General features: G+C 32.3%; 9 protein-coding genes across 9 annotated transcripts in view; 5 read left to right on the top strand and 4 right to left on the bottom strand.

Annotated features, from left to right (window-relative positions):
• The window catches only part of Nonc (no-on-and-no-off transient C), a 110,597-nt gene extending 103,217 nt beyond the window's left edge, over positions 1–7,380 (bottom strand). Inside the window, exon 1 of the mRNA XM_064217316.1 lies at positions 498–7,380. Coding sequence (XP_064073386.1) covers positions 498–7,241 — 6,744 coding nt within the window. The 5' untranslated portion in view covers positions 7,242–7,380. The remainder of the gene's footprint in view (positions 1–497) is intronic.
• A 275-nt stretch (positions 7,381–7,655) lies between these two features.
• On the top strand, positions 7,656–8,709 carry LOC113394262 (ribosomal RNA-processing protein 7 homolog A). Its single transcript, XM_026631504.2, has 2 exons — positions 7,656–7,841; positions 7,925–8,709. Exons 1-2 carry the CDS (start codon positions 7,808–7,810, stop codon positions 8,683–8,685), a joined length of 795 nt encoding a protein of 264 aa, XP_026487289.2. The 5' UTR covers positions 7,656–7,807; the 3' UTR covers positions 8,686–8,709.
• A 361-nt stretch (positions 8,710–9,070) lies between these two features.
• LOC113394261 (integrator complex subunit 15) lies at positions 9,071–11,195 on the bottom strand. The gene is made up of 6 exons (XM_026631502.2): positions 11,040–11,195; positions 10,667–10,959; positions 10,235–10,489; positions 9,911–10,052; positions 9,410–9,687; positions 9,071–9,262 (listed from the first exon to the last, which is right to left on the bottom strand). The coding sequence occupies exons 1-6, from the start codon at positions 11,116–11,118 to the stop codon at positions 9,110–9,112; spliced, it is 1,200 nt and encodes a 399-aa protein (XP_026487287.1). The 5' UTR covers positions 11,119–11,195; the 3' UTR covers positions 9,071–9,109.
• A 337-nt stretch (positions 11,196–11,532) lies between these two features.
• LOC113394263 (cleavage and polyadenylation specificity factor subunit 4) lies at positions 11,533–13,438 on the top strand. Its single transcript, XM_026631505.2, has 4 exons — positions 11,533–11,739; positions 11,821–12,097; positions 12,206–12,446; positions 12,777–13,438. Exons 1-4 carry the CDS (start codon positions 11,637–11,639, stop codon positions 13,023–13,025), a joined length of 870 nt encoding a protein of 289 aa, XP_026487290.1. The 5' UTR covers positions 11,533–11,636; the 3' UTR covers positions 13,026–13,438.
• Positions 13,439–16,566: 3,128 nt separating this feature from the next.
• On the top strand, positions 16,567–17,849 carry Hoip (hoi-polloi). Its single transcript, XM_026631476.2, has 2 exons — positions 16,567–16,825; positions 17,407–17,849. The coding sequence occupies exons 1-2, from the start codon at positions 16,823–16,825 to the stop codon at positions 17,794–17,796; spliced, it is 393 nt and encodes a 130-aa protein (XP_026487261.1). The 5' UTR covers positions 16,567–16,822; the 3' UTR covers positions 17,797–17,849.
• A 33-nt stretch (positions 17,850–17,882) lies between these two features.
• LOC113394236 (chitobiosyldiphosphodolichol beta-mannosyltransferase) lies at positions 17,883–20,109 on the bottom strand. The gene is made up of 4 exons (XM_026631475.2): positions 19,430–20,109; positions 19,071–19,351; positions 18,491–18,776; positions 17,883–18,155 (listed from the first exon to the last, which is right to left on the bottom strand). Exons 1-4 carry the CDS (start codon positions 19,978–19,980, stop codon positions 17,945–17,947), a joined length of 1,329 nt encoding a protein of 442 aa, XP_026487260.1. The 5' UTR covers positions 19,981–20,109; the 3' UTR covers positions 17,883–17,944.
• Positions 20,110–20,256: 147 nt separating this feature from the next.
• LOC113394233 (RNA-binding region-containing protein 3-like) lies at positions 20,257–21,909 on the top strand. Its single transcript, XM_064217395.1, has one exon. The coding sequence runs from the start codon at positions 20,541–20,543 to the stop codon at positions 21,828–21,830; it is 1,290 nt and encodes a 429-aa protein (XP_064073465.1). The 5' UTR covers positions 20,257–20,540; the 3' UTR covers positions 21,831–21,909.
• Positions 21,910–21,940: 31 nt separating this feature from the next.
• Positions 21,941–24,132, bottom strand: LOC113394232 (nucleolar protein 11). The gene is made up of 4 exons (XM_026631470.2): positions 23,898–24,132; positions 23,654–23,818; positions 23,129–23,498; positions 21,941–23,045 (listed from the first exon to the last, which is right to left on the bottom strand). The coding sequence occupies exons 1-4, from the start codon at positions 24,027–24,029 to the stop codon at positions 21,955–21,957; spliced, it is 1,758 nt and encodes a 585-aa protein (XP_026487255.2). The 5' UTR covers positions 24,030–24,132; the 3' UTR covers positions 21,941–21,954.
• Positions 24,133–25,902: 1,770 nt separating this feature from the next.
• LOC113394234 (alcohol dehydrogenase class-3) lies at positions 25,903–27,321 on the top strand. Its single transcript, XM_026631473.2, has one exon. The coding sequence runs from the start codon at positions 26,067–26,069 to the stop codon at positions 27,195–27,197; it is 1,131 nt and encodes a 376-aa protein (XP_026487258.1). The 5' UTR covers positions 25,903–26,066; the 3' UTR covers positions 27,198–27,321.
• The last annotated feature ends 189 nt before the right edge of the window (positions 27,322–27,510 follow it).

The following is a 27,510-nucleotide window of genomic DNA, read 5'->3' as shown; positions in this document are numbered from 1 at the left end:
AATAAATAAATAAATAAACGGTCGAATTACGACTACTAGTTTGTATAATTGCATAGCTAAAACTTTTATTCACTACATAGTAGTAACATTCACAACGGAACATAATTATTTATAAATAACAATTTTTAAAATGAGAACTTCAATACTTTAACTATACTCCGTTATCGGCTAAATGATAATAATTGGTGATGGAATTAATATGACATCGTTACACATCGAGTCGTCCATATCTTAGAATCACGTTTTGGTTACGTAATATATCATGAAATTATACCGCACTTAATTGATTATTTAAATTTATGTCTAGATATATGCCGAACAGTTGGCCACTAAGTACACACACACTAGTAAAATAGTAAGACGTTTGGCGAACGACAAGCGTAGCTGTTACGCACACCAACACAAGAAAGTTGCTTCGTTTATTCGATATATAAATAATCAAAATCGCATTTATCAAATCGTATTATATTACATACTCAAAAATTGAAAACACTTACCTCAACTCCGGTTACACCAAGAGCCGTAACCAAATTGGGGGTCATCCTAAATGGCACCTTTTCCGGTACCCGCAGAGTCTTGCCCTTCTCGAAGCACACGTTATAGTCTATATGCACCACCTCACCAGACGTTAAGTCCACTAACACATTATCTAAATGTCTGTCACCCAAACCGATAATATACCCGATCGTACTCATTACGGCAACCGAGTAACTATATCGACGAGTCATTTGCCACCACTGCTCTGGGCTCACACTGCTGCACCACAATTCCCTCCACAACAGGTCGCGAGGTGTCTCCGATGATAACTCTTGTAGAACTTGTTTCAAAATTGACACTGGCCACTCTTTTCTGTTCTCTGTTGATATACCCGCTTCTTTCAACAAGGGATTGAGCTTATTGTAGAAAAGCTCTGATGCTCGAAGAACATTCACAGTTTTATTCGTTTTTGCGGACTGTATTGCTGCCTCGCGATTTTGCCAACGCTTGTATAAGGCAAACAAAGGTGTCACATTGTCTACCCAGCTTATCAGCCCTGATCGCGGTCCAAGAGGAATAACCGAGTAATGACGAGCTCTGTATGTTTGATTGTCATTGTTTTCAGAGTCGCGAGCTAGCATAGTGTTCGTTATTGATAATAGTTGCATTATCCTTTCATCTAAATGTAAGTCTTCTAGGCCTTTGAATAGATAGGTGTACGATTTACCATCGGAACCATGAAATACTAATTTTTTAGGCCTGGTCTTAGTCGGTAGAATAGCAACATTGTTTTCTATCGATTTTATAGTAATTCTTACGGTTCTTTGATTTGTATGCAGTCCGGGCATTGTTATTACAGTATTTTTTAATTCAGCCAATATGGGACTTATATCGGACATTTTTAAAATATAAGATGTTCTTTTGTTTACTTTTTGCTGCAACTTCAATTGTAGCTGCTTTAGTGGTGCCCACGATTCTTGAGGCTTCTCAGGATTCGCAGGATGTTTCAATTTGTCAATAACATCCACAATAATAGATTGAAATTTGTTTTGGAAAGTAGTCTCGTGAGGAGTTTCTGGTTCAGCCGACGTTATTTGATTTAGTTGTTCCAAGACAAAGACTACCGGTTCAAATATAATCCGATGTTTCTCTTTTATTAGTTTTTCTTTTTCTTCTGGCGTAAGATTTGCGTTGTTTTTTACTTTTGCGATTTCGGTCTCCAGCTGAGTAAGACGCTTGCTGAATTCAGTATGATGTTGCGCCAATGTTCCCAGACACAATTCATCCCATAACAAATTTATTCTCTGCAACTCTTTCACTAATAATTTTACTTGTAATATGGTCTTCGGGGCCTGCTTAGCTAACGTTTCGACCATGTCTAAGAAGCATGAATTTAATTCATTATTGACGACTTTGTCGCTACCAGAGTCTTCCAAATCTAAATTATCATCGTCACTTTCAGCGTCGTCATTAGACAAAAACGATCTCGGTACATGCAAGTCTGTGAAACTATTTTGTTCATTTTCAACCGCTCCTACTACTGCAGGAAATGTAATCAAATGAGGCGTGTCTTCTGCTAATCGACATAATAGGTCAGAAACGCATTTTCTTACGTATGTTTCTGGATGATTAAGTCTTGAAAACAACTGAGGTATTATAACTTTCCATGGTTGGGTTGGTGTGTTCGCTAATCCTGATTCAAGAACAGTTTGTAATTCCATGGCATGTTTTACTATTAGCCGTAATAATCTTAAAGTTGCGTTTACAACTGCGTTTTCACCACTATGATTTATATAATCGGAAGCACATATCAATTGCAAAAATTTGAAATAGGCGTCAGCTGATAATTCGAAATACGAAAAGACTCTTTTCTGCGCTTGACGCCAGATATCTACCAGCAAAGCAAGATGCTCAGGAAATGCGTTATTTAAAGATGGTACCGTACGCAATTGATTTTCAATCATTTCAGATGTATTAATTTCGTTCCAATCAATATCTTCTTCGTCACAGGTTGCTTTTGTTTTTGATAATATTTCACAAACCGCTTCAAAATCTTGTGGCGAACATCCTATCATGACGCTTTCTATTTGAAGTTTATCGTTATCGGTGAGTTGCTCACGGGTTTTTGAACTAAATTCAACCATTTTGCGACCCCATCTGAAACACCACGCAGCAAAACTTGCCCAAGCTTTCGCTAAACCTGGACATTGATTAACTCCAAATTGCAATAATTTTCCAACAGCAGAGTCAGTCAGGGGAATAACATTTTCTGAAATATTATTATCTACCAAACCAATCTCTGGTAAAGCTGACACTAATTTTGTTAAAGGTGAATCGCTTTCTAAAACATTCTCACTTTCATTTTGAACCCATTTTGAAAGAGTTAACAACATCCTAGTTCCCTTTTCTCGCAGCTCATAATTTTGCTCACCCATTGCTAACCTCTGTGAAAATCCAAGTGATATACTAGCGCAGAGATTTATAGCTTGCGCTTTGGAGTCTTCTTTTGCATAAGTCACTTTGCAAAGTTCTGTCAATGCAGTAGCGTTATTTAATGTCCAAATATCAAGGTCATATGTATTTGTCGATAAGAGAAGTACATCACTTACTTCCTCTAAGTTGTTTACATTTAAGCACAGCTGGAAAGCTGGATTATTTTTAAAGTGCTTCAACAGCTCCCTTTTCGCCATTAATAGGTTCGCATTTTTCCTAGCACTTTTAATTACGTCTAATCTAAGACATTCATTGTAAAAAACATTTTCCTCATTCATGTTGAGCTTTGTGAAATATTGATGCCACCATAAAATACGAGTAAGGTTTTTCATTTCTGTGCCATAAGTATTTTCCTTTAAAGCAGAAGGTTTAAAAGGATTTGACACAGCTTTTCCATTTTTAATAACATTCATAAGACCATGATTAGCTAATTGCATTACTGCGACGTCTTTTAGGAAATGAACGGCATTAGTTCTTACAAATTCTTCAGCACTTGTGTTCAGTAATTCTTCACATTTATTAAGTAACGGCTCGTATTTATCATTAAATTCATCGTTGTAAATATTAAGAGCTGAAGATATTAATGTAGTTTCAATTTTGTCCATCAAACCTTGATATGAACAGGAGTTTTTAGATATTTCATTAACTTCCGTATCGAGTATATTCCAGTTACAAAGTCCTGGGATTTCATCATTATCGTCGAACATTTTTAAGTCCGAGAATGACTCCCACGGAGATGTATGCTTACATAGTTTAGTAATTTCTTTCCAATCTTCCATGTCCTCCCAACTTTGTATATTTTTATAACTTTCCAATATTTGATTATCTACAAATCTATTGACTTTAATTTCAGATTGAGGAATACATACTTCATTATTGTCATCATTCGAATTTGCACTGCATAGTTTTTTATAAAAATCAGCTGCTGACTCAAAATGAGAATTAGCCTGTTCTGCTGCTCCGATAAGCCAAGAAAACTGCAAATCAAATGTTTGCTTAATCCATACATATAAACCATGCAAAACTTCTGGTTCTTTAATCTTAATAAGAGCGCGAGCTACACTCATCGTTATGGCTTCAATATCAATGTTAGTTCGAGATGCGGCGGCATTTTGTAATATCAATGAAGCATGGTAGATAGCAGCACCATAGTGACCACCATAGACACTTACTGCAAGAGCTGCAGGACGGACTCTGTTCTGCCATTCTCGACAAGTTGACCAATTTGTGTGAAAAAATGTTTTTACAGGTTTTGCAACAGCAGGCAAAACCGTTGCAGTGCCTTCAGCGGCATTGTATGTGTATTTCTCTAAAAACATCATAAACTCCACGAGCCAGCGTACTCTAACTTGTTCTGCTACAACAACCTCTAGCAGCTTTTTCTCTCCGGCTACATATTTTGTTTCATTTGAACTTATTTCCCTTGCAACTGCCTTTAATGTACCTTCTATTTTTGTAAATGTTTCTTGTGGCTTACCTAGTACTGTTCTAAGTTTTTGAATTATACATGTTTGTGCTAGTTCAGATAGCGCCCAACTGACCAAAATAGATTTGAAGTTTGTTGAGCATTGCCGGAAAAATAATAAGTTATTTTCATCTATATCTTGACCTTGCAATGGCCAGGAAGAGACAAATATGTCTAACAAAAATTTTGTATCATCCAGATTTGTTTGCATCAGACAATTTATTGTGACTTTAAAGTGATGATTAGGCAATGTAGTAAACGAACCTCTCATTAAATATTCTTTGAAGGAATTAAGTTTTGTGTCACAGTTGAGAACAAAATTATTACCTTTTCGGCTTGAAAATATTTTAACTGTCTGCTTATCAAACTCTTGCTGTACTATATCCCAAGGTAGCTCAAATAGAACCCTTTTACATATATCTGCTAGGGCCTTGTTTTTGTTATCAATGTGTAATGTACACAGAACTGCTATAGTTTTAAGCAAAAGCATATTCCATACCATATTTCTATTCTTAAGTAAGAAATAAAAGTTCTTGATGACAAGTAAAACAATATTTCCATCAAAACAATATGCCAATGCCAGCATATTTGTAATCAATACAAGGAAACTCTTTGACATGCCTACTATGGGCAAATACTTATCCAACTGGCAAAATATGTCTGATATCCATGATAAAATTAAACTCAATGTTTCATTTGGCATTTGATCATCAAGAACAATGCTCAAAGTGTTTAAAATAACACCTAGGTGACCTGATGTTGGACTTGTGTTAGAGACTTCTCCTAATGAAAGATTAGACAATCCGAATATATCTTTAGCTCTTTGTTGTGAATTTGTCACTAAATCACTTGAAGCAATGAAATGATTATTTTTCTTGCAATGTGAATAAAGTAAGTAAAGAATGGCATATTGTAATGCAGGTCTCTCTTTCATCAAAACTTCATCATGTGGGCACATTTTAATAGCCAGTAACTCTAAGATGCTCGGTTGTAAAGCCCACATTCCTATAATGGAATTGCTCGCATTGGCTAAGTCACTTAAACATTGAAGGAAGAATATTATATTCCGTTCCGCATCATCTTTAGTGTATTCTTCTGAATATTCAACTTCAATGATCTGTATATCAGGTAACAAAATGGTGTATGAATTCTGCATATCATTTAAAACAAATTTATATGTTTCTTGCAAGAGTGGAATATTCTTCAGGTTAAGAAGATTAGTGTATATAGACATAACACCATTTAGTATTTGGGAATTATTAGACAAGCGGAGAGGCCGCAACAACGATCCAGGTCCAATTGTTTGAGCAATAAATTCTATGGGTAAATTTGATGCAATTTCTTTTATAGTTATAGATATTAATTCTATAATGCTGAGGCACACGTCTTCTTCTGCTTGCAAAAAGCTAACTATTTCCATAGATATCAAGGAAAATAGAGCAGGCAGACATGGTGAGGATTTATTTTGCAAGTATTTTAGAAGTAGTGTAATACTTTCATTACCTGCAAGAATTAGGTCTGATTCTGCATCTTCCTTTAGTGTTTCATTCAATACCTGAAGAATTTTAGACAAGGAATCAGTTAAAAAGGTCCACGAAACTGATTGAGAAACATTAGGGCTTAACAAAGTACCCAAACTTTTAACGACTGTATTGAATACATTTAAAAATGACGCAATCTTTTGCATACAGTCATCATATGAATTAACTTCACCATCTTTGTCGCTTTTATTAGTATCTAAGTCATTACAGTAGGCCACCATATCTTCCACAAATTGATTTAACAAGTTCACTGAAAAACCAACATCAGCCTGCCAGTGCCGACTCAATTTAAATAAAGACTGGAGGGCGAATTCCTTGATTTTTTGTGGTTGAGCATTATCTACATGCCAGCCCACTAGAATATCAACTGTATCAACAAAATGGTTTGCAAAATGTTCAGGATAAGAATTCGACATCACTATCATGGCATTTATGGCAGCCATAAACACATTGGCTGAGTCTGTAGCTTCAATGATTACTTGTAGCTTGTTCAAAGTTATTTCAGCAAAATCATTCAAGTTGGTATTCTGAAAGTCTAATTGGAAAGTCTCAGTGAATGAGAGAATAAGCAAATGTTTAATTGAAGTGTTATGCATTGCATAGGTAGATATGATCCAGTCCAGATGTTTTCGATAATCAGGTCCCATAACATAACCGATTCTGCCGAGAACCACGGCAGCACTCTCTTTAGTTTCAGGGCTTGGAGCATCATAAAGCACATCTAACAATGATTCCACTAATATATCATACGATCTTCTGATATAACGCGCATTTTCTGGCATCATAACAGCGTCTTGTAACTTCGTACATATAGCGAGAGATTTTTCAATATCGACTTCAGCGCATAGACGACGCAAGAGCTTAGATATACGCGGGTCCTCAGGTAGATTTACTACCAAGTCGGATCTTTCATAAAATTTGTTATTGTTTCCCTGTGACCAGTTGTCATTATTAGTAACAGCTAACGGTTCGTGATATTTGTAGGAGTTTTCGTCGCGATCACCCCTTGGCGGGAAACCGCCACGGCCTCTGGTTCCACCTCTACTTCCGCCCCTGGAGTGCCGAAATTCGGTGACACGACCACGCGACCGGAACCGAGAGTCCCTGGGACCTCCGAACGATGAAGGTGCATCGTAGGATCCAACATAACCTCTGACCTTATCATCCGTTGTGTTTTCATGACCGATTTCGTCCCGATCTGGAACGTCAATATTATCCGATAATTTAGAACTTTTCACTTTACTATTTGCAGTTGTGGATAGCATTACTAGAAATTGTTTTCAAATTTAAAATATAATCACACATTGCCGTAGAATTAAACGAAAGTACGATCAAAACTTTAGACACACAAATGCTTTTCGTCAAAATTCTTTCGCCAACAGAGACAAATAGCTAAATTTAACAGATTATCAAGACATTAAACGTCAGTTGTTTAACTTCTGAACGTAATATTGATGATATGATTTAATACAATGACTGCATCAAACAAAATTATTCTTTTTTATTTGACTACTCGAGAGTTTAAGATGAAATTTTTAAAATGTAAAATAATAGGAACTTCAATAAATCGAAGCTGAATAGCTAAGATACCAAAAAAAATTAACAGTATGACAGTAAAGGGTCATGACGCGAGTCAAGACTCAAGAGGAGTAAGTTGTCAAATGTCAATTGTCTCTGCCGACAATCGACATAACCTATGATATTTTTACTTTCAAGCATGTATTCAACAACAGTAACAAAAACCGATGTGACTGTCTGAGCTTGATGTTATTAAATAAAACTTTTAACAAGGTCTCTAAAATAAATAAATGAGATTATTTTTTCAATTAACATGAAGTCTACAAAAAAGACACCCGAGTTTAAAGGTACATCATTATTTTTATAAAAATAGTTATTACAATAAAATAACGGAATTATCCGTCCAAATAATACGTTTTTTTTTTTTCAGCATTAGAATTGAAACTTAACGAGAATACTATTTCACCACATGTAATTTATTTCAAAGAACATTCAGTACGAGAACATACGAATGATAAACCGTCCGGACGAACACTATTTATCGTAAACATACCTCCATATGCCGATGAAAAAGGTTTAATGAACGCTTTTAGTGCAGCTGGAACAGTCCAATCTGTAATATTCTCAACAAAACCTAATTCAACCTCAACAGAGACAAATTTGAATACATTTCTAAAAAAACCTCAGAAACCATCATTTAAGGTATGTTATTTAGTATTTAAAAAAGTGTCTGAATTGGACAAAGCCCTTAAATTAACTAAATTATGTCCCATGAATTCTAATGGTCATGAAATAAAACTTGGAATGAAAAAGTGGATTGATGAATACAATAATTCAATTGAAACACCTAAAGCAATGAAGGAAAGAATAGAAGCATTTATGAAAAATTATGATAAAAAATCTGAAGAAGTAGAAAAGCAAGAAAAGGCATTAGAACAGGAAGACAGTGAAGGATGGGTAACAGTTACTAAAAAAGGTAAAGTCCAAAGCTTTGCTCGTTCAGAAAAAGTGGAAAACAAAATAATGGCCAAGGAAGAGAAGAACAAGAAAAGAAAGGAACTAAAGAACTTTTATACTTTCCAAATAAGGGAGTCCAAGATGAAACACATTGTAGCTTTAAGACAGAAATTTGAAGAAGATAAGAAAAAGATTGCACAAATAAAACAAAGTCGTAGGTTTAAACCTTTTTAAAATAAAACTTTATCATATTTTAAATTTTATTTTTACCAACCTCCACTTTAGTACTACATTGAGAGATGTTTATTGCCAATAGAACTAGTATGTTTAAGATTTACATTAAAATCTCAAATAAAGATGATATGAAATGGTCTCCATTTTTAAATGACTATTAAAGTTTTGAGATTGCTAAATATCTAATTAAAATTAGACAATTACAGAATATCATTTTATATCAATATGTACAATTTCATGTATATTTATAATTAATCACTACATGAGCCAATACAATAAGGAACCTGATCAAAAAATCAAAAGTTTTCAAATCTAGTTGATTTTCTACATATATAGGTGATATTTACAAGTTTGACCAAGTGTTCCTATTTTTTCATAAATTAAGAGTTTTTGCTTAGCCATTTCACTAATCTCAAAGCATTCGTCATATGCTTTGCTGATGGCTTTTAATTATGATTCGCAGCAACCTGTTCTCTGGCAAGGTATCTAAAGCAGCAAGAAGATTGCTGATGTTACCATACACGCAGCCATTAGCAAGTGCTACTTGCACCGCTTGACCTATTCTATCTAAACAATCCTGAAAATAAGCAATTAATTTTAATTACTCTCCAATATTATATAAACTCACAACAAAAATGTGATACTCAATTTGTTTGAAACATGCTTATAATTGTTAAAGATCATCTATACAAAATAAAAAATAACAGTGCTGTAATATTCTCACCTGCAATTTGGTTTCACTTTGCAATTTAACACCAAACTTGAGTAGTTGGTGTGCATAAGCCTGCACCAATGGGGTTAAAGCTGCCAAATGCTGTGCATTTACTGCTGTGGGAGGTCCATGTGTACGCCGTCCAGCTCGCAAGCTGTGTAATACTCCAAGGTGCAACTTAATATATAGCTCTGACTCTGAGAGAGCTTTGCTTGGTAGTGATTTAACTATTGATGGTTTTTCATCTTCTAATTTAATCTTTTTTATTGGTATTTCTTCCATTTCTGTATCTACAAATTTAATAAATTTTACATTTACAAAATACTCATTGTATTATAATTATTCAGTATAGGACTTTGTGCTGATCTGGGTTGGTAACACCCACTAATCAGATATTCTACTGTCAAAAAGCATCACTTGTAGCAATTGTTAATAATTCTTATAGCACTAATTTCTATGGACAGTAAAAATTAAAAATAATGAATACTATTAATAGCCAGATTACATAATTACCATCATCTATATAAAGTGGTGCTAGGGCACACCAATGTATGAGACCTGCGAGCGGAGTGACAGCTGCCATTGGTATAGAACCACTTGGCAAAGCAGCAGGATTCAGTTGTGCCGACATGCACAATGATGGATTTGAATAAACCTGAATGATAAAATAAACCCATAAACATGCAATTTTTATTTTACAATATTATTTGGATATTACTATTCATTATTGGCAGTAAACATCTACTTGCTTATTAAAATAAATTTGAGTGGCTTCACCAATATTAAAGTTAATCAAGAAAATAAATTAAAATACAAATATTATAGTTGGAATCTCACCCAAGATGTTATAACTTCTAGCAAATTCTTTGGTGGCATTTTCTTAGCTTTTTGCAAGTCATGCATGTACAATTCAGTCACAGCAGTAATAAAGTTGGAAACAAACTGTGGTGCTGTTGTGGCTAATGACTTCAGAGCAAGCTGATTAGAAGTGTTTAAGAAAAAATGGTCTTTGATTACATTCTCTACTAATTGTAAAGATTGCTGAGATGAACATCCCATTTGCTGCAGCCATACACCCACTGCTAATAATACCTAAAGACCAACATTATATTATTAGAATTAAATATTCAATAAATTTTGACTAATTCATGTAAAAACTCAAAAAAACAATATAATAATAAAATTAACCTAGCAATTGATTCAATTTTATTTTAATATAATAATCCTATAATAAATATTAATAAATTTTATTCATTACAGAATACTAACAGGTGTACTAGAAGCTGAAACAGCCATGCTAGCAAGAATGCTAAGAACTTTTAACTTTCTCTGATTTTCCATGCCCCCAAAAAGTGAGAGGAATATGGTATTCTTAGTGGTATCGTTCGTGCATGCTGAAAGATAGTCACAAATGATATCTATGAGTTGCAATTCTTGAAGCGGATTTAAACCACGTCGGTTTCCCCGACGATCAGTTTCACAAAATACAAATTCAGATATCACGTCCATAGCTATGTCAAGTTGTTTGCTGGTTGGTGCAGCGCGCCCGACCAGCAATTGCTCTGGAAATTAAAAAATATAAGAATTAAGCCGTTTTCAATAAGTTTAAAGGTATTCAAACGATGATTAATTTATAGGTTACCTATTTTAATTAAAGCTTCCTTTGCACATGCAGGGAATTCTAATTTTCTTAAAGTATGTTTTAAATCCGACAATGACATTTTTATTGCTTTTAGTTCTAACGAAATGCGGCAAATAAAAACAATAACATTACACTGTACACAAATGAAATGACAGTTACAGTACTTACAGTACAGACTAGAGTAGGACAGCAGTAATAAAAAATAATCACATCACATATACCAGTGCTGCTTGTTTGACCCGCCAAATAAAATGTTTCATATAAGAAAAAATTAACAGTTGATAAAACGAAGTGGATATACCTTTATTATAATGGTTCCCTTTTCTTTGAACTTTAGAACAATTTCTTTCGTTAAATCGTATCGAATTGTATCAATGATTGATACGTATTGACACATAACACAGTGTATATAACCATTATAAATTATATCGTAGTGTAAACCTACTAGTGTTTATGTACTCTGTATTTGTGATATTAACTTGAAGTTGAAATGTCATTTCAGTTGTGACTTGTGACGATTTCCAGAAGTGCTCGTCAATTATATTGAAATAACGTTTAAGATTAAATATTTATACAATATTGTAGAAAAATTATAAAATGGAGGTGATAGTCGCAAACGTAGATCATATTAAATTTGATATAGATTACGCATTAGAACAACAGTATGGAGCGTTGCCGCTTCCCTTTCCTGGGATGGATAGTAAGAAACATTTAAATAACATAATATCTTACCAATTATGATTAATATTATGCTTTTATTCTGTTATAAATAACATTTCAGAATCAACAGCAGCTGTTTGCGAATTCTTTAGTCAACCTGGTGGGTGTAACAATGGACCTCAGTGCCCCTATAGACATGTCAGAGGCGATCGAACAGTTGTTTGTAAACATTGGCTTCGTGGCTTGTGCAAGAAAGGAGACCAGTGTGAATTTCTACATGAATATGACATGACCAAAATGCCTGAATGTTATTTCTATGCAAGGTTCAATGCTTGCCACAATAAAGAGTGTCCCTTCTTACACATAGACCCAGAAAGTAAAATTAAAGACTGTCCTTGGTGAGTACAAACATTTTATTAATTATATTTAATTTAACTAATACAAAAATAAGAAGATTAGTCTAATTGTGACTTAAATTGTTTTCATATTAATTCTTCTGACTTCAGGTATGACCGAGGCTTTTGCCGGCATGGCCCCCACTGTCGACACAGACATGTCAGAAGAGTGTTGTGCATAAACTATTTAGCTGGATTCTGTCCTGATGGACCAAGCTGCAAGTATATGCACCCGAGGTTTGAGCTGCCTGCTCCACCAGAACAAACGAAGGATCAAAAGCGTCTACCTATTTGTCATTACTGCTCAGAAGTCGGTCATAAAGCTTCATCCTGCAACAAGATACCTCCAGATGTAAGATTAAATTCTTTTTTACAAGTGTATCTATTTGTAAAATGTTATATTATATTTTATAAAATATAACCTAAAATAACTTATCTTTTAATAAAATACATTATAGAAATAAATGTCATTCTTAAGAAGTAGGTTTTTATTAATTATGCATTCAGAATTTTTTTCCTTTTTTATATTTCTAAATATTGAACTAGACCTAAATAGAAATTATTTTAAACCTGATATTTATTTTATTACCATGTGATATTAAAAAATGCTATCCAATACATAATTTGCCAATTTTAAATGCAGTATTTCCATTATTAATTTAATTCTATGTTTAAATTTCAGCAAAGAGAGGTTGCTCAAAAACAAGAGGAAGCAAGATATAGAGCATTAGGCTATGTAAAACCTGCAAATGATAATGATGAAATGCAACGATTGCAAAGAATGATGCATAAACCTCTGGAAGAAGTTACCTGTTTCAAATGTGGCACTAAAGGTCATTATGCAAATAAATGCCCCAAAGGTCACCTTGCTTTCTTGTCAAATCAAACCGGACAGAACAACTCTAACAATATGTTCAAAAAACCTAACTAGTATAAGTATGTGAGGCCACATTAAGTGACTTCAGCTGACTCATGATGAACTGTGCTTAAAAGTTAGGTAAAAAGACATCTTTAACGAAAATCAGTGTTGTGTTTTGAAAAGACAAACTCATGAACAACAGAGGTGTTGAAATCGGAGTAATATTGTTACTGTTAGTACTTTATTTGTCAACTAGTCGTACTATTATTCAGTTTTCCACCATTTCTTATATGTTCTTGTTATCTGCAGCACAATGTAAGGTAGCCCTGTAAACATGCTTAGATATTTACTTCTTTTTGGCTTGTGGAAAACTAACAATAATAAATTTCAATATTTAATTTTTTAAACTTTTTTATAAGTGTAAAGTTAACACTTTGAGGGTTACAACACAGTTACAATACACAGGTATACTAGACATCTTAGCTAAGTAATTATAATGAAGTCTAGGCATTTATTGACCCAGAAACTGTTAATGATACATTTCTTGTATTTGGATTCCTTTTAAAAGTGTATCTTTGTTAGAGGGCAACAAATATATAATAAAAACCTATTAGGACTAGTTTCCACAAAGTGAAGATATAGTCTAAAGTAATAAATTATTAATTGCAGAACCAAAATAAGCAATATATAGTAATACATAAGAGCAATTATACCTTAACGAAAAGACAATTCAAATGTACTCCAAAAATCTCATAAGATTTTTTTAAAAATATAGGGCCTATTTTACGGTGAGACTACATGGACAAAGGACTATTCAAGTATTATTTATGGAACCTTAGAAAATAATTATGTGCTTTTGAATTGATCATTTTCCAACTTATAATGATACTGGCTGAATTTCAATATTAAGATTTCAAACCTAGGTTAGTGCCAAAAAAACATTTGTCATCAAGAAATTCTCTTACCAGAGTCTAGAAGTTGGCAGTGTTTATAATCACATATACCTTTGTGCCTGAATTCTTTCTGGGTATGTCAGTTGTGTTTACAATAATATATCAGGAATGATGGAAATTGACCAGGAGGTCTTCATCAAGAGTTATCTTTAATGTATTTACATCTTGTTTCAAAAATACTACCCAGCCACAAACCTCTAAATCTGGCTTTGTATATCCTACTACAAGAAATAAAAAAAATAGTACATAAGGAATGCCTTTTAATAATAAAAGTAATTATATGTACTTTCTCTTAAAATTACATGTTATATAACTAACAAATAGGATTGTTATAAATATTTATATTAAACATAAAATATATGCTTATGTAAGTTAATATACAATCGCTACGGATTTTATGTAAAAATAGTGGAATTAAAGAAAATTTATAAATTCTGTATATGAACTGTAATGCATCTATGAAGAGGTAAAAATAACTTATTTTTGTAAATTATATGATTGTTGTAACAGTAAATGCAACAATTCATCTTTTATTCACAGTTGACTACAAAAATATTTGTACAATTTGTTAGCTGATAAATGTTAACTGGTATAACCGGTGTCAATAAAGAAAAAGACGGCGGATATCGTAAAATAGCACTCCCACTCGCAAGTTCGTTGTATTATTTATAATTAGGAAAAAAGCCGGGATGTAAATCTGATAAGATTTTAGACTAGCACTAATTGATCTCGTTACATATTTAATTTTTTTGTCTATACTAACACTTTCCGTAATTTCTTTATTAGCACGGGTTGTTGGCGGTAAGTTTCCCTAGTGGCTGTTTATGGAACTAATGGTAACGTATCACAGTTACAAAAATAACGATTTACTATGCTTGACAACCAATTGAATTGGACATATGCATCCAATACAAAAACATCTACTAATGCGTATTTGAGTCTCTTATATCTATTAATTCACAATTATACATCTGGTACCTGACGTAACGAGAGTATCGACGCTTATCCTTATACAAGACCTTATAGTCAAATTAAGAATAAAATGTAACCATCTCTCCCTGGCACCTAATTCTTGGGAGTATAGTTTAAATTATGTGCCTACATATTTATGTCATATAATTGATAACTTTTGTTACCTATTAACGATTTTAATTTATTGTTATTATATATAAAATTAATTCAGCCAGATTTCCTTTCTATTTATACAGCTTTACATAAAAACTCAATCCTTTTTATTTTATTATTTCAGTACTTGTACTATTTTTAAATATATTTTAAACCATTAGTGATTATTAATATCTCAACAGTAATTTTTTTCATAATTTACCGCAAATTAGGCTGTTAATATATATATCATAGTTCTGTGAATTGCTGCTAGGGTATTTAATCAGTAAAGGTAGTTTTTAAACGTAAAAATATCGATTTTTTTTTAAATCTACTGTTACATTTAAAAAGTATATTAAATGTGTAATTTCATGAATTAACATATTTTACTCATTAAGATGTTTGTAAGTTTTCCATATAGATAGTTTGTGTATCTTAAACATTTAAGTAATTCATAATTTTTAGTTAACTTTTATAAAAATAATTAAGTACATAAATATAAATTCAAAGTTTATTTACTATGAACTTGCATGAGGCCCATGTTTCATAATTCTGTATTATTTATTTATTTTTTCTTTTTGATGGACAAATATTTATGAAAACTTGTTTCTAAAAAAATATGTTCAAATATAGAAAACAGTACCTTCCAATTAAATCATAGCACTTCCAGAAATGTAAAGAGAAAATGCTTAATTTTATTTCTATTACCCCAAAGATTATATTTTTCAGAATAACGTGTATCGTAAAATTGTAATAAGCGATTAAATAAGATACATACAGGTGTCCTCACTGTTTTCCTTCATCGCCGAGTATGAATTATAAATACACATAATGCACATGAGAATTCGGTAGCGCTTGTGTGTGTTTGAACCTGGAATCATCGGTTAAGATTCACGCGTTCTCAATACTGGACCGTCTCAACACTTAGTGGAATATGTCAGTCTAGTCCCAAAAATGTACACTATACAGATTTTTTTATTTTCTTTAGAGGGCTGGCTCTGACTAGCTTATAAAATAGTTGTAAATATTAATTGTTACCATGAAAACAACGCTATAAACAATAATATTTTCCCACTGAACAACAAGAAGAAGTATAAGAATATTTTATACATACGTATACAACTTATCTGTTTTAGTTTGATGTGTGATTTTAAACTGTTGTTAAGAATCACAGTGTAAGACACTGAATGCTGCACGCAGCACATGACTTATTTCAAAATATAATTTTCAAAACTAGGAGTAGGTAATAGTATAATAGTAATACGGAATTAAAAGAGTTCCGTAAGTAAACAAAAATTAAAATAATAACATTCTTATTTCAAATATAAATCTATACACAATAATGGTTTATTTTGTATGCATAAACTTGGCCGTACTATATAAATTTTGTAATAAATGACAAACACATAAAGTTATTGGTAAAATAGAAGACTATAAAATAATAAATTTATAGTAAAGATATCAAGGGATTTCTTTTTTATACTGCAAAATGTAATATATTTAAATTAGTTGTACACGCAACACTGATTGTCAAATTGACAGTTGTCGGCTTGATCAGAAATTCAATTCAATTCTGTGAATTTAGATTTTGGAGGTTAGCGTCCCAGCGTCTCACGTTGTTATACTGCCTTCAGTTTTAATCCGAATAAATAAATATTACTAAAATAAAATAATTTAATCGTCTATAGTGCATTTAAATTTATTTATAAGAAAATTTAAATACAGTCTTCATATTATTCAACTTCCTCAGTGACGCGAGTAATCGCTGAGAGGTTGATTTAGTTTGTCAATACTTGGTGTACAGAAGGAAAAATGGTAAGTTAATTTAATGTTCATATAATTCGCAGTTAGAACATGAAAATTTCATAGATTTCGACGCGGCTATTTTTTTTTTGTGTCGGCATTCATAACAGTGCACACGTGATTTTATTAGGTTATGTTGACATGTGACACCAGATTGTGTACTAAATAAAAACATAAGCACAACATTGAACATAAACTTTGAATGAATGTATTTAATGCCTGATGTCTTAACCTCTATAGAGTAGCTTGTTTTAGTTAACAAATATGTAAAATACTAACATTATTGGTTGAACGATTGATTTATAAAACCCCGTTGATCTTATTCCAATATTGCGATTTCAAATTTCGACAAGGAATACCCATGATTTTCGTGTAAAATATTTGCCCTATGATGTAGGTTGAAGGAAAATATTCTGAGCTAACTAACTCACTCGTGGCTATGGCACATGGCAATGCTTTTGAAAGGAGATCAGAAACCTTAATCTATAGCTTTTGATACTACTATAAATAGTAGTCCACTATGGGTAGTTACTGTGGCTTTTTTTAAATTGTTATTAAGCAATGTATATTATATTATGTATTATTCTTTACAGGCCGATAGTGAAGCAAGTGTAAACCCGAAAGCGTATCCTTTAGCTGATGCGGCTCTTACGGCAAAAATATTGAACCTCGTTCAACAAGCTGCTAACTACAAGCAACTTCGAAAAGGAGCTAATGAGGCAACTAAGACATTGAATAGAGGTCTTTCGGAATTCATCATCATGGCTGCAGATGCTGAACCATTGGAGATTGTGCTCCATATTCCAATACTGTGTGAAGACAAGAATGTACCATATGTGTTTGTTAGGTCTAAGCAAGCTTTAGGACGGGCCTGTGGTGTCTCTCGGCCCATTGTTGCTTGCTCCATAACTATTAATGAGGGCTCACAACTTAAACCACAAATTCAAACCATTCAACAGGAGATTGAAAGACTCTTAGTGTAAGTTCTAGTGTATGAGGGAAATACTATTTTTGTAAATATAATTTCCAAATAAAACATGTATTTTTATTGATTTTAATAAGTAATCCATCATAAAATATTGTTTATTCAATAAAATAATTGATTTATACTTTAATTCCCATTTAAAATTATCACTCAAATAATTTTTTTGCTCTTAGATTCCAATTGTCTTCCCATCTTGATTCCTGGAATTTCTTTAAGTTTTCTCTCATTTTATCTGCTGCTTTATTTTGTTTGTCATTATTGGGAAAATCTTGAAACCATAAAACAATTTGTTTTGATAGTTCATCGCTAGTTCTGAATGTATAACCATTTTCACCATTTTGAACTAGCTCATTAAGGCTGGAATTATACATGAGAAATTAAATTGTAATAATCCAATGCAAAGATAAACATTACTTTATTTAATAAATAATTTAATAAAGTTTATTATATAAAACTTATGTTATTAAATTATTGTATAGATAGATGTAGTACTAAAGGAAATTTAAACAAAACTATCAGTCATAGTAATAAAAAAAAATATTTAGATAATTAATGTTTAAATATGGTAAATGTCTTCCAATCGGTAACAATAATATGACAAATATCACCTCAAAATATTTCCACAACTTGTGGATGGCTGATGTACATCAGTTTATATATAAACACATAACATAAAAATAAAGTATACATACCATTTGAAGTCATATGCACAAACAGGCAACCCAGCACCAAACATATCCACTACTTTCATGGGTAAATCTAAACCAGAAGAACTGGTGTGAAGACAAACCCCAAGATCTGCACTTGCTACCATGGTGGGGTAATCACATGCTTCAAGCCAAGGTGTTATTACCGTTACATGCTGCCACTTACGAGAAGATATTTGCTCTTTGTAATATTCTTTCATAGGCCCCTTGCCAGTGATGACACAAATTAATTTTGGCAAATTTTTTACTACATCAAATGTCGTCTCATAAACTAAAAAAAGTCCACAGTGTTATTACATTGAAACATATTTTAATCAGACAACTATTAATAATGATAACTTTAAGAGTGAGTGAGCCAGTGTAATTTCAGACCGAGTTGTATCCTGTTATATAGTTAAGTTCTTAACATATATAACATATCCAAATCTTAGATCTTATAGTTGGAGCTCAATAGTATTATAGAGGAGTTATTAATGCTTTTCACTTCAGAAGTAGTGTCACTTACAGGGACCATTTTCTCACTTAAGTTTAATAATTTTTTTATAACTGAAAAGAAACACTTCACCTTGTAAGGCTTCCATTAGGATACTGAAATCCTCATCTGCAGTCCAACTAGTGCTGCTGAATAATAATCCAGGTCGATTCGTTTTTAATTTAACTTGATTTTGCTCTACCTCAGTAAATGCTGTGTGCCTTGTATCACTATGATGAGCTATATCACTTGCATCTATATTCGAAGCTATAAATTCTTTATATTGAGACCCAATTTTAACAAACCAATTATGTTTTTCTTGAACTGTTATAGGTTTAAAAATATTAGGTGGTCTATCATAAAGAACTGTTGCCCTAAAAACATTTACTTTATATATATATGTATTTTTTTTTACCAGGACATTATTACAAAAATAGAAAATAAATACTTACATAACATTGAAATTTTCTAATAAATCCTGCTTCATAGCATATGTTACGCATAAATTACTATCTGATGACTGACCAAAAAACTTTTCTATATAAGTTGATACTTTTAGGACAGGATGGTTACAGCTAAGTGAAAGAGCCATTATAGAAAATGCATAATTATGCCAGTCTATTATAAATTTTGTATGAGTTACTAAGCAATAAAATCTACATATAGGTAGTGTAGGCACAGCTGGGGGATTCTGACACAGTAAATGACTACTTTTTCCAGTTATAAATAATGTTAACAGTAAACTTATTGCTTGCCACAATGCTTTTGCAAAATACTGTAACAATTTTGGTGCCCATTCTATTTTTAAAGGATGAAGTTTAGTTACAGTAATTCGAGGATTCTCTTGGATATTTGGAAGAGGTTTCGTTTCCACGTAACCAATCATATTCACATCAAATCCACAATCGGCGAGAGATAACGCATGATATTGCATCCGTGGACTTCTACCAATATCTCCTAAAACTACAACCTTCACTACCTTTCTAGCATTTTGTTCAGTCATAGCTCTTTTAATGTATATTAATTACTTGCAGAAAATATTAGTTTTCATACGTTATTCCTTTTATCTTTAAATTAATTCATATTGAGATAACACTAAAAACTTTCAACATACAAGTGTCAAGTAGTAAGTAAGTAGTTAAGTACCAAGTAGTGGGCAAAATATTCCCCTGCCTCCCCTGGGCTCTGTCCCCTTGACATTGACATAAAACATTTTGACATTGACGTTTAAAAATAATTTTATCAACTATGTGAAATGAAATCACCTTTTTTCATTTAAAGTTTTAGACGTATTTATGTAGGTGCCATTAAGTCGAGATTGCTACTTATTTTTGTTTATTGATAATTATTCAATTTGTAAGAATATATTTACTATATTCCACGATTTATAAAATGCTTTTATAAATCGTACATATTATTTACTTGCAAAGGCGAAATTCTGTCATTTTATTGATTATTCATATAATTGTTACATAAAAGACTGTTGTACGCAGTATAGTCTTCAATTATGTGGACAGTTTAATTAATTTGCTATCAATCTGAAGGAACAAGAAGAGAGATAACATGTCTAAAGTACTCATAATAAGACATCTTCCAGAGGCATTGTCTTTTGAAGACAAGGAAAAGTTACTTAAACATTTTGGTGCTCTAAAAGTTTGGGAAAAAGTAAAGAAACGTAATTATATATTCGCGTCTTTCGCTACTGTCGAAAAAGCAAAATTATCCTTGCAACGATTGCACATGCTAGAAATTGCGCACCGACGCCTTGTGGTAGAATATTCTTTTGAAAAAGAACCAGTTACTGAAACTAAGAGTAAAGATGACAATAATTCAACCATTACAAATCAGATTAAAGAGTTTTTGCGAATTATCAATGCTTGGAATCCTTCACTCGACTTTTACCAGCCACCACCAGTACATTTAAGATATTCATACCCTAAAGTAAGCCCACAAGTCATCATTAATATAATATATGAACTTTTTATTCACAAACCCTTTTATACTCAAACCCTACATCTCATGAACAAGATGTCACTTAGCACTCCTTTTAAAGAAAATGATACAGCAGTTAAGTTTTTCAAAGAAAATTTTAGAGATTATTTCATAGACGAAATGTCAATATTACCACCTGAGGAACCAAGTGAGCCGGAGTCTGAAATTTCAAGTGGTGATGACATCCCAAAACAATTATTACCTTCAGTCGCAAAAAGGAAACATACCTTACCAAAAACAAGGAAACGACCTGCGGCAGTCCTCTCAACAGCTTTATTACCAAAACAAAAAACAGTCAAGCTCAATCAAGAAGAAGTTTTTGATGTTGTCAATCCAGTGACAGAAACTAAAAAAATATCTCTAGTAGTATCGCAAGATGCTCTGCAGAAACAAGCTGATGAACCAGAGGTTGTTGGTGAGTTAGGTAAATTTCAAAAAGAAAATCAACCTGCTGATATTCAGCAAATTGCAGAAGAGCCAGAGCAACCGACTATTACTAGACAAGAACTTTTGGCAAATAGAATATCTTACAGTGATATGAAAATTCTGCCCGTATTTAAGAACTATCATCCCGGAGAACCATCAATGAGGTTGTATATAAAGAATTTAGCTAAAACTGTCTCAGAGCAAGATGTCAAAAGGATATATAAGCGTTATGTAGAACATATACCTGAAGAAGAACAGTTAGGTTTTGATGTGAGAGTCATGCAGGAAGGCAGAATGAAAGGTCAAGCTTTTGTAACATTTCCATCAGTGAAAATAGCAGAAGAAGCACTAAATGAAACTAATGGGTATTTATTGAGAGAAAAACCTATGGTTGTACAATTTGCTAGAGCTGCGACTAAGAAAACAATAGAATAAAATGTTGTAATGTTTAAGTGAAGTACTGTAGGCATAAAACATATTCTTATTAAGCCAAAAATAAAATTGTTGTTTATTTTATTATGTGTGTAAATATAATAAAAATCAAATTAAAAAAACAATACTATATTTCAATTAGCTCAATAGCATATGACAATGATTCATCATTATTTTCCATATGTTTGCCTGATGAGATTTTATGTAACAAGGGCAAAGCGCTGTTCACTTGGATCAATTTATCAATAAGACTTGTTACAACTTTCTGTGTATTATTTAAGACAATTGTTGTTTTATCATCTTTTGTCAATAAATACTGTTGATAAAATGCATCCATTAGTAAGATGCACCAGTCAAAGAGTTTGCTTTCATAGCTTGCATTGAAATTTTTGTCAGAATCAACTAGTAAATATGATATATAAGACATAAGAAATAGTGCATTATCCAAGGATAAATCATTTCTTAAATAAGGTATTAACATTGCATCACTAAATGTTATTTGAAATAAATAGTCAAGAATTTTAAATTTATCTTTGAGGATTTCTTTAACTTCATCGGATTCATCGTCACAATCACAAAATTTAACAAAGTCTTCATGATTTGTGATATCTACATTTAGTGGATTGACCAATTTTATTGCATAATTTAATAATACCACTAAAATTGATTCAGGTATATCTTTAAAACCCTGCAAAGTTTTAAAAACTTTCTGGTAGTCCCCCTTTTCTAATAATGGTGGAATAACTTGTGTGCACATGCCTCTTTCAGTTAGACCTACTTTGAGTAATTCTCTGATTTCTTCAGTTTCATGAAATATGGGTTCCACAGGAGTGTCCCAGTCTGCTATTTCTGCACATGTGTCATCAACAATATCGTGGGATCCCAGCAGACTTGAAAGGTTTCTATTAGTTTCTAGTACATATGGTAGCATTCCAATATGGTTTGAAGCTTCGAGGATGATGAGGCCATTAAAACAATATAATTTTGCATTTTCTGAGTACATTTTCATAGGGTACCTACATGATCCTACTCCAAGGATGATATTATACGCAACAATAATAGCTCCATCTTGGTCCGAGTTACTTCCAAACAGAATCAGGTGATCCTGACCCATCCATGAAATGGATACACTTGAGGAGGTAGATATCCATGGCACTATGCCTATAGTTTTCCAAGATTTTTTCATTAAATCATAAACTGTCAATTTAGCGTCACTCCCTGAAGAAAAAGCAAAACAATGAATATCACACTTAGCTATATTAACTCAAAATTACAAGAAGTATGTAAAAAAAGATACTTACATAGGAAATAAACACAGGGTTTATCTCCTGTGCTAATTAGTTCTCCAACTACATAAACATCCTCCGGTCTAGAAACTTTAGTTTTGTTTAATTTAGATTTATCTATATCACCCAGTTCTTCCCTGATAGTGCATGTTATGATATCATAGGTTTTTTTATTGTTCTTTGTAACATAGCAAATGTAATCATTTGTCGCTATACTGTAGCAGGCTATGTCTACAATTGTTTCAGACTCTTTAATAAGCTGTTTGTTTTCATAAGACTTCCTGTTATCAAGTGCATATGGGAGTGATGCACAATTTCCATTCTCAAATATAATTAATGAGGATTGATTACCTCTAGAGATCAGCTTAAAAATATTTACTGAAAACTGAAAGAAGATAATTTGGATTATTTGAGAAACTTATGATTGAATATATATTAAGATGTTATATATTATATTATTATACATAATAGGCCAGGCAGAAGAGCAACAAGCCTTACTACCAGGTGGCGATTGTAATATGTGGTATTTTCAAGTATTACCTTATACTTTTTTATTTTATCTAAGTTGTCAGAATCCTCTTTCCAAGTTTTAATCGTATTTCTGTTAAAAACTCCAACATAAGCTTCTTGTTCTTTATCAAATATTACTGCAGATGTTAAATGATCTTTTGAAGTCCAACCGCTAATTTGTTTTTGATCTGAAAGCTAACCAAATTATTATAAAAAAATAGCACTTCATATTAAATTTATGATCAAATGTGCTTCGAAAAGAAGAATTATTTACTCTGAATTTATTCACAACATTGCGACCTAGGGTTACTATGACATTTTCATCGTCCCGATCTTGAGATACGCCTAAGAAACTGTTTTGGTCAATAAGGGGACATAAAACGTAATAATTGTGTAGCTTTGCCATTATTTAAAAATTATATGCAATTATCATCGCGTGAAAAACTATTCCATGCGTTTTTCGTTTTTTCAACTCTCAGGAGTTATCAGCGACCAGCGTGTATTTGACATTGACAATTTGACATATTTGTGGTCATTGACATTAACTTCTTTTTTTTTCTTTTTTATATCGGTCCTGAACACTAAAGTGTATTCAATATTTTAATTAAGGTTTAATATATAGTGTAGGTTTAAAATAGGGTGGCAATTGATATACAAATTTTTCAAAAGCACTTTAGTCTAATAAAATATTTTGAACTATTTTCAAAGAATCTTAATAATTGTAGCTTCCAGTCTAGTCAAGCACAAGTGATTTTTTTTCAGTGTTGAAGGAAAACATCGTTATGACACCTTCATATTTCGAATATAATGTATGTGTCTATAATCAAGTATGCCTCAATACTTTGTAATTCCATATATATTCAAAATTTAAATCAATTCTTTTTTTGTTATCTTTTACTCAAAGCATCTTTACATCTTTTTTTTAATGTTATAAGACCTTCCTATAAAGAAAGATGAACTTTTTCTATTTCCATTATTAAATAAGCAAATTGATTCTGCTTTTTTACGCAATAGCTATTATATATTTTATACAGATCTTACTTAAATTTATATAATAAACTAGCGATTGGTCCCGGCTTCGCACAGGTGCAATGCTGATACTAAATATACTACAGAATAACGTTTTTCACTCGTTAGAAAATACAAACCGGTATGTCCCTGCGTTTTAAATCTGTAATATCTTCGAAAATATTCATTTTAATTAGATGCTGTAAAGGGCCATATTGATTTATATTAAATGTACAATGTATTTAAGATACTTAATTGTATAAGGATTAATGCTGTATTGCTCAAAATCGCTTATCAATATAATTCTGTAGTACGTTATTTTGATCTATTTCGTAACGTTCAGCCAGCGTTTGCAATGTAAGCATAATAAAATGTGCTTATTTACGACATCACTTTAGAAACCTCTAAAATTATCAGTACAGTTCTCTACTATATTGTGCATATATTATACAATATAAACCTTCCTCTTGAAACAATTTATATAATACATATTGTGTAATTTTAAAGATCTAAACATACACAGGGAGAGACAGCGGTAAGCGACTTTGTTTTATACTATGTAACGATTTAATGATGTTGATTAATTTCTTTTGTATATAAAAAGTTAAATGTAAAATTAATATGAACTCAAATATTATAATCAATTTCATAAATTTTATTTTTTTATCAGTAAATATTAATTTGGTGGTAATGCGTTATACACTTTAATTAATTTCTCATTTTAATTTGTTGTTTTTAAATGTTTGTGTGTTTTACAACTATTTCTTTTTCTAAAATAAACTAATAAATCAGATACATGTGTGTGTGTGTGTGTGTGTTTGTGAGTTATTACTTATATTTTGATCTAAATCAATAATCAACTTATATTTTCACAAACAACATACGATATTAATGATACATTTTTTTTTTTAATAAAAATATTAAATTAAAAAGACTTGAAAGTAAGAGACTAAAGTTTATTCTATACTTTAAAATAAAATTATTTTTAGCCGCCATTATGTTTGGTATTAAAACTTTATATCTTTTTTTGATGAATGAATCGTACGTGTTCTGTAAACGCTTTAGTTAATTATTTAACTCGAAACATTTCAGGAATACTGACGGCTTATGGCTATAATTATTAACAATGCAGAGTCACAGTAATATACTAATATAACAATACCTACGAATTCTTGATTCTTCTTTAGGCATACGTATTTCCGCTTTGTTTTGACTTTTGACAAAGTTTGTCAAGGTCAAGTTCATTAGCAATTGAAAACTATAATTGTCTCTTTCTGTCATATGATGTAATCTTAACCTATTTCGCAGTTTCGCTTTTATTATTATTCGACAATCGACTCCGAATTATCATTAATTTATCACAGAATAGTTCGTTTAATAAAATATATACGTTCATTTGATTTCATTCGGTGATTTCAGTCGGTTGTATTGAATTATGTCGACTGCCGGTAAAGTGATTAAGTGCAAGGCGGCCGTAGCCTGGGAAGCTGGAAAGCCTTTATCAATTGAAGAAATTGAAGTCGATCCGCCCAAAGCCGGAGAAGTACGTGTTAAAATTCTAGCAACCGGCGTCTGTCACACTGACGCTTACACATTATCCGGAAAAGATCCAGAAGGTGTGTTCCCCGTCATTTTGGGTCATGAAGGCGGAGGCATAGTTGAAAGTATCGGAGAAGGGGTCACGACCGTTAAACCTGGAGACCATGTTTTACCCTTGTATGTCCCACAATGCAAAACTTGCAAATTCTGTCTTAACCCAAAAACCAACCTTTGTCAGAAAGTACGAGTTACTCAGGGTCAAGGAGTCATGCCCGACGGAACAAAACGGTTCCACTGCAAAGGGAAGGATTTGTTCCACTTTATGGGATGCTCCACGTTCAGTGAATATACAGTGGTTCTAGAAATTTCTTTGTGTAAAGTCAACGATGTTGCGCCATTGGATAAGATATGTCTGCTCGGCTGCGGTGTTACAACGGGATATGGTGCGGCTTTAAATACAGCTAAAGTTGAACCTGATTCAAGTTGCGCCATCTTTGGTCTAGGCGCTGTCGGACTTGCTGTTGCATTGGGATGTAAAGTGGCTGGAGCTAAACGTATAATCGGAGTGGACATCAACCCTGATAAATTTGAAGTAGCTAAAAAGTTTGGTGTTAATGAGTTTGTCAACCCGAAAGATTATGACAAACCCATTCAGCAGGTGCTGGTTGACTTGACTGATGGTGGTTTGGACTACACATTTGAATGTATTGGAAATGTAAATACGATGCGTGCAGCATTGGAGGCTTGCCATAAGGGTTGGGGAGAGTCTGTAATTATTGGAGTAGCAGGAGCAGGAGAGGAAATAAGCACTCGCCCATTCCAACTAGTAACTGGGCGTGTCTGGAAGGGCACAGCCTTTGGTGGCTATAAGAGCAGAGATAATGTTCCCAAGTTGGTTGAAGATTACTTGAACAAGAAACTGCCATTAGATGAATTTGTCACACATAAAGTATCTTTAGATGATATCAATGAAGCATTCCATTTAATGCACATCGGCAAGGCTATTCGTGCTGTTGTTGACTTCTAAATATATTCCACAGAAAGATGTTTGAAATCAATATATTATTACAGTATATATCTATTCTAGTATACTTATATATTTTTATTACCAAAAATAAGTTTTGTAACAATAATAAAGTGCATTTCATATATACGACTTTTATTTCATATACTTCAGTGATCAAAAGATACTTTGATTATAAAGATTTATTTGAATTATAAAAAAACACAACATAAAAAATGTATAATTATAATTTATTATAAATGTTGAAAGTTAGAATTTGAAAAAGTACATGTTTCAATGTGTGTCATGCATTAAACCAGTTTTGACTGCTAAAATT

The sequence above is a fragment of the Vanessa tameamea genome, chromosome 16 (genome assembly GCF_037043105.1).
Source record: "Vanessa tameamea isolate UH-Manoa-2023 chromosome 16, ilVanTame1 primary haplotype, whole genome shotgun sequence".
In the NCBI taxonomy this organism is placed as follows: Eukaryota; Metazoa; Arthropoda; class Insecta; order Lepidoptera; family Nymphalidae; genus Vanessa; species Vanessa tameamea.
This window is presented reverse-complemented; position numbering and strand designations above follow the sequence as displayed.

Coding starts and splice junctions, on each gene's coding strand:
- LOC113394262 (XM_026631504.2), top strand. CDS start 7,808: ATGAAGTCTACAAAAAAGACACCCGAGTTTAAAG. Junction 7,842..7,924: donor AAAGACACCCGAGTTTAAAG/GTACATCATTAT, acceptor TTTTTTTTTCAG/CATTAGAATTGAAACTTAAC.
- LOC113394261 (XM_026631502.2), bottom strand. CDS start 11,118: ATGTCATTGTCGGATTTAAAACATACTTTAAGAAAATTAGAATTCCCT. Junction 10,490..10,666: donor TTTCAGCTTCTAGTACACCT/GTTAGTATTCTG, acceptor GTTGGTCTTTAG/GTATTATTAGCAGTGGGTGT. Junction 9,263..9,409: donor AAAGTGAAACCAAATTGCAG/GTGAGAATATTA, acceptor GCTTATTTTCAG/GATTGTTTAGATAGAATAGG.
- LOC113394263 (XM_026631505.2), top strand. CDS start 11,637: ATGGAGGTGATAGTCGCAAACGTAGATCATATTAAATTTGATATAGAT. Junction 12,098..12,205: donor AAAATTAAAGACTGTCCTTG/GTGAGTACAAAC, acceptor TTCTGACTTCAG/GTATGACCGAGGCTTTTGCC. Junction 12,447..12,776: donor GCAACAAGATACCTCCAGAT/GTAAGATTAAAT, acceptor TTTAAATTTCAG/CAAAGAGAGGTTGCTCAAAA.
- LOC113394236 (XM_026631475.2), bottom strand. CDS start 19,980: ATGACTGAACAAAATGCTAGAAAGGTAGTGAAGGTTGTAGTTTTAGGA. Junction 19,352..19,429: donor TTAGAAAATTTCAATGTTAT/GTAAGTATTTAT, acceptor AAATGTTTTTAG/GGCAACAGTTCTTTATGATA. Junction 18,156..18,490: donor TGTGCATATGACTTCAAATG/GTATGTATACTT, acceptor GTATAATTCCAG/CCTTAATGAGCTAGTTCAAA.
- LOC113394233 (XM_064217395.1), top strand. CDS start 20,541: ATGTCTAAAGTACTCATAATAAGACATCTTCCAGAGGCATTGTCTTTT.
- LOC113394232 (XM_026631470.2), bottom strand. CDS start 24,029: ATGGCAAAGCTACACAATTATTACGTTTTATGTCCCCTTATTGACCAA. Junction 23,819..23,897: donor ATGTTGTGAATAAATTCAGA/GTAAATAATTCT, acceptor TAATTTGGTTAG/CTTTCAGATCAAAAACAAAT. Junction 23,046..23,128: donor ACCCTGTGTTTATTTCCTAT/GTAAGTATCTTT, acceptor CTTTTTCTTCAG/GGAGTGACGCTAAATTGACA.
- LOC113394234 (XM_026631473.2), top strand. CDS start 26,067: ATGTCGACTGCCGGTAAAGTGATTAAGTGCAAGGCGGCCGTAGCCTGG.